This window comes from Sinocyclocheilus grahami, unplaced genomic scaffold, assembly GCF_001515645.1.
Source record: "Sinocyclocheilus grahami isolate Dianchi unplaced genomic scaffold, SAMN03320097.WGS_v1.1 scaffold47.1, whole genome shotgun sequence".
Lineage (NCBI taxonomy): Eukaryota > Metazoa > Chordata > Actinopteri > Cypriniformes > Cyprinidae > Sinocyclocheilus > Sinocyclocheilus grahami.
Genome location: NW_015505226.1, coordinates 166026 through 175247, shown reverse-complemented (window position 1 = coordinate 175247; position 9222 = coordinate 166026). Strand labels below are relative to the sequence as shown.

At 35.3% G+C, this 9222-nt stretch overlaps 1 protein-coding gene across 1 annotated transcript in view; it reads right to left on the bottom strand.

Moving 5' to 3' along the window:
- Window positions 1-7759: 7759 nt before the first annotated feature.
- Window positions 7760-9222, bottom strand: part of LOC107582671 (sprouty-related, EVH1 domain-containing protein 2-like) — a 3361-nt gene continuing 1898 nt past the window's right edge. The window contains exon 2 of the mRNA XM_016268585.1: window positions 7760-9222. This exon is cut by the window's right edge and continues 288 nt beyond it. Within this exon, the coding sequence (XP_016124071.1) occupies window positions 8851-9222 (372 nt within the window). The 3' untranslated portion in view covers window positions 7760-8850.

The window sequence follows — 9222 nt, the reverse complement described above, 5'->3', positions numbered from 1 at the left end:
GTGATTTGTTTAGCACTTCTCGGTCACCGTAGAGTGCAGTGTTTTTTTTAAAAACACGCATCTTGAGCAAGCGGCAACCTTTAGGTCTCTCTCGTGAAACCAACACGGAAGTGACTAAAACTGCAATTCATCGACTGGCCGCTAGAGGCTGGCTCCAAAAGGGAGTCAGTCCCATAGATTCCCCATGTTAAAATGCCCAACTTTACAGCAGAAAAAAATATGTTTGCAGCCTGGTACAAAAAGTGGTTTTGGTCTATATAGCTAACTTTGCCCTTCATGACAACTGTGAGGGGGGTGAATTTTTTTATAACTCATAAAAATTATGAGCATAATTAAGGGCGTGGCCACTTGAGTGACAGATGGATTGCCACTGCTGTCACCACCGTCGAGCTAGGTGGGCATGGTTTCAGCATCCAGCTCCCACCCCTTTGCCCATTTTTGATTATCCGGGAGTGACTCACGGTGACGCGCTGCCAAGATGGCGACGGCCGGCTCCACCCACTTTTGAGCTTCAAAAACCCTCTTCAGAAACCCAAGGGTGACGTCATGGACACTAAGTCCATGTTTTTATACAGTCTATGATCTTGAGACCTTGTGCTTTTTCCTATTCCACTGCCTGTGTCTCACGCATTCAAAAGCATTCTGTGTGAACACACCCTTAGGGAACTTACTGTTAACCAATTACTCAATTTAATTAAAGTTACAACTACGATCATTTTTTACTGAAGCTACTTTCATGATTGTTTTATTGTGCTTTTGCCATTTTGGAGTTGGTCACCATTTAAAGGAATAGTTCACCCAAAAATGAATGGTATGTGTGAGTTTCTTTCTTCTGTTGAACACAAAACAAGATATTTTGAAGAATGTTGGTAAATAAAGCAATAAGCCCCAAGAAGCCGTGGTTTACAGTGAATTTACACAAAGGCTATTTCAAAAAAAAAAAAAAAAGTGGGTAAATTCCGACTTTGCTATGACAATCTGGCGCTTCTGAATCAGCGACTGTAAGTATATTTAGGACTGTTTAGGATGAACCGATTCAGTGGATTGAATCTGATTTTAAGCTACTGAGAGCCATTTAGCACAGCTTGTTTGATTATTCCCTAAGCTCACTAGTGTCGAGTCGACAAACATCGAAAGTGTTTGTTCGCATTACATCGCGAGTCTTCAGAAAAAGTAGCTAATTACTGGAAAAGCATCGTGTGAAAACATCCGAACTGTATGTAGGCCTACATCGCTGAAAAATATAGGTAAGTTAGTAGGCTATAGCGTCGTTAGTTTTAATTATATTCCCCCTCAACACTGATCTGCTTTTGTTTTATACTATTTTATATTTTATCTTATACACACATTACGCTTAATCTCTTTGACAATGAGAAATCGTCACTGCGTTATGCAGCATTACAGTAATAACCTTTTCTTTCAATTATGCCAGGATCAAAGGTTGCAACCTCGCGTGCTTATTTTTGCCTCTGGGTTTCTCTTCTTTTCAAATTGATTCAAGAAGAAAAGGTGGTCCGAGCAACTAACATGAAATCAACGAGAGACTGATGTGGTATTAACACAGGCCGTTTTCGCCTCTGCTCTTGTGGTGCGGAGCAGCTAAACAGCTCAAAGCCAACTAGTGTTAGCTTTTAAACTGGAAGATTTGAATTATTTTATAAAGATTGAATCAGTTCCGTTGAGGATGTTTTAGGGGCCTTGTATCTTAATCAGAATTCCAAAAGCTGCGGGCAAAAGGGCCTTTAGCAGAGGTGCGGAATTGCTTCCTTTCTTTTAAAGCAAGAAAAAAGTGACCTCATTACGAGAAAATAGGTCTTAAATGTTTGCACATGTGGAGGCTGAAGCTATTTGCAGTCACCAAGCAGCATAGCAGGCCAAGCCTTTGGGGACACTTCTCTCCCCCTTCTTTTCTTGCCAGATAATCGTCCATTGCGAATGAGCGAAACAGCTTAATGTCCTGTATGGCTTTCACATGTTTGAGCTGCTCAGAGGCTTCTGGGTCCAGATGCGAGCATTGCAGTCACGTCTGGCTAGAAGCACATTAGGAGTCGGGGGAAGAGTGTCACGTGGTCCATCTGCAATTTTGACTCATTAAAGCTTTCCGAGGACCAATGACCAGTTCGTATGGGTGAACTGATGGCTAAAGGACACCAAAATGTAACTGAGTTCAACGGGACACATAGGAGGTCAAAACAGGGTTATCTAAAGTTAACTATAGTAAATATAAAACCATGAAAAAAGTTACTTGAAATAAAATAAACCTGAACTAAAATAAAATAGAACATATAATAAAGTAAAAGTATTTGAAAAAAAAAAAACATATACAAATATTTTAAATAAAACGTCCTTTTTATATTTATCAGCTAGTTGCCATGGCAACATTTCTCATTTTCATTTAGTTTAACTCGACTTACTGAAATAACTAAAAATAAAAGTAAAAAATAAAATCGTTATAAACTTATTTAAAGTATAATAATAATAATAATACAAAAACACACAACAAAATTACTTAAACTATACCTAAATTAATGACAAAAACTAATAATACTTCAACTAAAATTAAAATATAATATAAAAGTAAAAACGAATTCAAAATATTAATAAAAACTAACAAAAATTACAAAACTACTAATACTTCAACTAAGATTTAAGTGAAAATGGAAAATATGAAATACAACCTAATTCAAAATATTAACAAAAACTACAGACAAAAATGACAAAAACTACTAATACTTCAACTAAAATGAAAATGAAAACTGAAAATATAAAAATAAAAACGAATTCAAAACTACATAGATAAAAACTAACAAAAATGACAAAAACTACTAATACTTTACAATTAAAAATAAAAACTAATTATAAATATTAATAAAAACTAATAAAAATGACAAAACTACTAATACTTCAACTAAAATGTAAGTGAAAATGGAAAATATGAAATACAACCTAATTCAAAATATGAATAAAAACTACAGACAAAAATGTACAAAAATTACTAGTTTAATTTAGTTTAAACTAATTAGTTAAAAAAAAACTACTAATACTTTAACTAAAATTAAAATGAAAACAGAAAATAAATATTTAAAATATTCAAAACATTAATTAAAAATATAATGGTATCTCTGATACTAAAATAATACTGGGTCAAAGTCTAAATCCAACCAAATCGATCAAATTGGCATTTTTTTAAGTGAACAATAGCTCGTGGCAAACAGCAGGAATGTAGACGGGTTACTGGTTTCTTTCATTTTTATTGGGACCTCTGACAAACATGTAGAACTGCACAGCGGCCAGGCCGTCATGTAGTCCGATATGATCAACTGGTATTTACAAAGTACTTTCTTTTTTCCATCTTTTCCTAAAAGCAGGAGCTACATTGATCATAAATGTTAGAAACGGTTAAAAAAAAATAGAAATAAAAATGTACATCATACACTTGATATAGATATTTTTTTTTTGCTTTTTACAGAGGTAAAAATTTGGATTGTAAAAAACAAAACTAATCAATAGGGTTTATTTCTTTTTTTTTCAATCTTTTTCTGTTTCTTTTCTCTTTTTTAGTATACAAGGAGATTAAAATGATGCTTCAGGCACTTTTTAACAGGTAAATGCGTGTCGCAGCAAGACGTTGCACCAGGACAGACGTTCGTACAGAATGCTTTTGGTTAACTTTCCATTACCACAGATAGACAAATAAAACGCAGCTCTTCTCTAAGCTCAGATGACGGCGGTATTGCAGAAGCTGACGTACTCAGATACAGAAAGGACACGTGTTAAATGAAGGACACAGTGACAGCTGCCACCCATCAGCGAGAGGACTCCAGTGAAGCCACAGCGGACAAAAAGGTACAAAAGTTGTCACTGGGGCAGCGCCTTTTCAAAAGGTACTAATATGTAAGCTTTGGGTACTAATATGCACTCTTTAGGAGTAATTAAGGTACAAAGTTGTACCTTTTTTTTTTTTAAAGGTACGTCCCAGTAACAGGTTTTGTACCTTTTTTTTGTGTGTGTGAGAGTGAAACCACACAGCAGCACCCCACTCTTAAAAATAAAGGCTTTTTCAACATGAACCTTTTTAAGTTCTACGGTTCTTTCGAAAAGTTCCAAAGAGACCACATTGAATGTTTGTTTTTCATCTAAACCTGAACATTTTACACAGAATGTGTTAGATAGCTTAGAAAAGTAAGAACAAGGGGAACATGTAAAAACGAATTCAAAATATTAATAAAAACTAACAAAAATTACAAAACTACTAATACTTCAACTAAGATTTAAGTGAAAATGGAAAATATGAAATACAACCTAATTCAAAATATTAACAAAAACTACAGACAAAAATGACAAAAACTACTAATACTTCAACTAAAATGAAAATGAAAACTGAAAATATAAAAATAAAAACGAATTCAAAACTACATAGATAAAAACTAACAAAAATGACAAAAACTACTAATACTTTACAATTAAAAATAAAAACTAATTATAAATATTAATAAAAACTAATAAAAATGACAAAACTACTAATACTTCAACTAAAATGTAAGTGAAAATGGAAAATATGAAATACAACCTAATTCAAAATATGAATAAAAACTACAGACAAAAATGTACAAAAATTACTAGTTTAATTTAGTTTAAACTAATTAGTTAAAAAAAAACTACTAATACTTTAACTAAAATTAAAATGAAAACAGAAAATAAATATTTAAAATATTCAAAACATTAATTAAAAATATAATGGTATCTCTGATACTAAAATAATACTGGGTCAAAGTCTAAATCCAACCAAATCGATCAAATTGGCATTTTTTTAAGTGAACAATAGCTCGTGGCAAACAGCAGGAATGTAGACGGGTTACTGGTTTCTTTCATTTTTATTGGGACCTCTGACAAACATGTAGAACTGCACAGCGGCCAGGCCGTCACGTAGCTCCGATACGATCCACTGGTATTTACAAAGTACTTTCTTTTTTCCATCTTTTCCTAAAAGCAGGAGCTACATTGATCATACATGTTAGAAACGATTAAAAAAAATAGAAATAAAAATGTACATCATACACTTGATATAGATATTTTTTTTTTGCTTTTTACAGAGGTAAAAATTTGGATTGTAAAAAACAAAACTAATCAATAGGGTTTATTTCTTTTTTTTTCAATCTTTTTCTGTTTCTTTTCTCTTTTTTAGTATACAAGGAGATTAAAATGATGCTTCAGGCACTTTTTAACAGGTAAATGCGTGTCGCAGCAAGACGTTGCACCAGGACAGACGTTCGTACAGAATGCTTTTGGTTAACTTTCCATTACCACAGATAGACAAATAAAACGCAGCTCTTCTCTAAGCTCAGATGACGGCGGTATTGCAGAAGCTGACGTACTCAGATACAGAAAGGACACGTGTTAAATGAAGGACACAGTGACAGCTGCCACCCATCAGCGAGAGGACTCCAGTGAAGCCACAGCGGACAAAAAGGTACAAAAGTTGTCACTGGGGCAGCACCTTTTCAAAAGGTACTAATATGTAAGCTTTGGGTACTAATATGCACTCTTTAGGAGTAATTAAGGTACAAAGTTGTACCTTTTTTTTTTTAAAGGTACGTCCCAGTAACAGGTTTTGTACCTTTTTTTTGTGTGTGTGAGAGTGAAACCACACAGCAGCAGCCCACTCTTAAAAATAAAGGCTTTTTCAACATGAACCTTTTTAAGTTCTACGGTTCTTTCGAAAAGTTCCAAAGAGACCACATTGAATGTTTGTTTTTCATCTAAACCTGAACATTTTACACAGAATGTGTTAGATAGCTTAGAAAAGTAAGAACAAGGGGAACATGGTAAGTACAAGGGGGACTAAATCTTAAATGTTTCAAAGCTAATGCCTTCAATTTTTAAGTATAAGCAAGTTGGTTGTACAAGTCATTTCAACTTAAATTACATTAACCGACTTTTTTAAAAAATCAAGTTGAATTTCATATAACTTATAAAAAAAGTTGATATTGTTCAACTTATTTGATGAGCTAAAGTAATGTAAAAACATAAGCTGTCATGAATTACTGATCATATCATTTTTTTTTTTTTTTACAGTGCACAGAATAGGTAATAAAAATATAATTTCCTAGAAAAAATACAAAATTGAAGCACTTCAAAGAACACAAAACAGATGATACAAAGACCGTGTTCAGAATTGAATACTGGCAGAATTGAATATTAACCGAATACTGTTTTGTATACAGCACAGTAATCTGTATACAATTCCACAACAATCACATTATTCTCACATCATCTCATCACATTGCATGATAAATTCGACAAATAATAATGATAATTTTTATTTTTAGACATTTGTTTTCATAAATAATAATAATTAAAGAAAATATTTTTTGTGTGTTAATTATATATTTATTTCCAATCCGATCAAACGATGAGTCAGAAAAGAAATGTTAAAAAATTGTGGCTGACTTTCTAAGCCTGCTCACATCAAGAACGATAACTGTAACTATACCGTTTTAATAATCACTGTGATTCTATGAGAATAGTGAAGTTCACAACAGCTATAATGCTAACGACACAGAGGAACAATATTGTTGGAATCACTTTCGGAACCATTTTGTTCAGCTGATGAACGATAAATATACTGACAGCCAATCAGTGGACACTGATATAGTTATTATAACAGTTATCACCCTTGGCGTGAACAGGCCTTATTTTATATTTTCATCCATCACACTGAGAATGGAAGGTCAGGTCAACCTCGTTGCATTGTGGGATAGTATACGTGCATACTGCAGATTCTGGTAAATGTTGTTTGGATATACTATGCATTAAAAAAAAACCTGCATACCACTAGTAGGAGTAGTATGCGATTCCGAACCAATCTTTGAACCAATAATGTGACATCAAGAGCTTGTTTTGATCTCTAAAGAACCTTTATAACGAAAAAATGGTTCTTGCTGAGAACAGGTTCTTCAACGAACCGTTAAAGAACCTTTATTTTTAAGAGTTTCACAATGTCATTTGAGAACACACCACATGAAGAAGCATCTGACGCACATATACTGTACATTCCTTGACTGCTCACATACGCTTTGAGTATCTTTGAGAGCACTGCTTTGTCAGGGGATGATTTATTCAGACAGAGCATGAGCAGAGGAAGGTGACTGGTTAACTATGAAGTACTTCACAGGTGTGGGTGAGGTGATAGAGACAGACTCGACACATACGATTGTACCGTGCCATTTGATTCCCGCGAATAACTGGAGCACTTTTTAATTTTGAAAAGAAAGGCCTATCTATTGGGGTGTTGTTTTTTATATAATAGAAAAATATCTTTTCACTATTTTCTCTTCTTTGAGGAACTGCATTGGTTCATTTTAATGTCCTCGCAAAAATTAAGGCGTTAAGTTATTGTCATGAAGAAACTGGAGATAGGTTTGGCAAACGTCCCTCTATAAAGCACCCTTAAAATCAAGCTTATTTTTCTGTTTCCTTTCATTTTTCTTAGAGAACAGGACTGGAGCTGGAAACATCTTTGAGACAACACTTCCTTCCATTTTCTAGAGATCATAGAGACAAATTATGAGCCATCTGTCAGTAAGGGAAAAAAGATAGTGCTTTAGTGTTTTCTCAAATTGACAGCATAAAATAATTTCATTAATTCATATTTTTGTCTTGTTTTCCAGTAAAAATATCTGAACCGTCCTAAAACAAACAGAAATGACATGAGAAGCAAAGCTGCATTAAATATTATTTTGTCTTAGGTTTTTTTTTTTTATTATTCCATTGGCAAACTGATTTTTCTTCTTGTTTTAAGCATAAATCTAATAAATTGTGTGAGGTTTGTTTCAATCAATAGAAATCTATAATAAATAAATACAAATAAGGTCAAATTCAACCAAAAAAATTTATAAAATTCTAAAAAGTACTTATTAAAGTGATTTGTTGTGAGGATATTTAGATTACATTTTTCCAAGACAAAAATTATGTTTAAAAGAAAGATTTCTTTTTGCAGTTTAAGCGGCGTGGGCTCACTGGAAACTTCTCTTTCCCCATATGGCTGTGCTTTTTTTGCCCACAGTCTGATGATTTCTCTCTATTTTTTTTTCTTTCTCCCTTTGGCTGGTGATTCAATTGACCGCGAAAATAAATATGACAAAAATAATCTTTGGATATCAAATATGCATCAAACTCAAGAGCCACCCTCGCATTCAAAAGAAGTCAACTCTAAGGAAAATGTCCCATGTCTGAAACGTAGCTGTGACTGTCGAAGGTGATTACAATAATTCGATTTGAAACATATACATATGAGCATACAGTATTTACATATACTCTGGATGCAGCTTATGTAAATTTGGCTTAAATACAATAACGACAATGCTATGCTGTGATACAATGCTGTGATACAAACAACACGCACGCAGGCATCGACACACGCTCACCCACAAACGCACTACAAACGGACGTTTCTGACTACAGGTTTAGTGTCTCGAGCTAATCTCATTGTTATTGTTCTGAACGGTTAAAGGGCTTGGGATATAAATGCCAGTTTATGTATGGACCTGTTCAGGAAGAGTAAACAGCGAATTCCTCCCTTTGCTGGCCAAGGCGGACGAACGCAAAACCAAAACGACTGCATATCGAAGCGATTCAAGTTCTTGAGAAGTCAAATCAGTGTAAAAAATATAAAGTACCTGCATAAGTAATGCATGACATGAAGGCTCCAAGAGCCACCTGACAAAAGAGCCATTTCTTTCATGAAGAACTGAGAGAAACATCCACAACAAAAGGGAAAGTCCGCTCCTGCCCTCCTCAGTGCTAGTGTTCCGAGGGGAGTTTAGGGTTAATTCGGGACGGGCGGGGGGTTCAGCCGACAGCCTTGTGCTTTCCTCCGCAGCAACCGCAGGCCACGCCGCAGCGGTGGCATGCGTGAAGCGGCGGGTAGCAGCACAGACAGGGCGCCAACACCGACAGACCCAACAGGGCCGTCCAGCGAAGGCAGAAACGTTCCTCGCTGGTGTCGCACGAGCACGGGTCCGAGTACTCTCCCTCCGGGTCGGACATGCAGTGGTAGAGCATGCTGTCGGCGCACCACATGAAGCTGACCCGGTGGATGCAGGTCCGGATGGGATCGGGAGCGTCGTGGCACTGTCCGCGCCGGTTCTCCTCGTGGTTGAACATGTCCCGGCAGTAGACGCAGCGCGATCGCTCTCCGTCCTCTTTCCTCCGCTTGCCCTT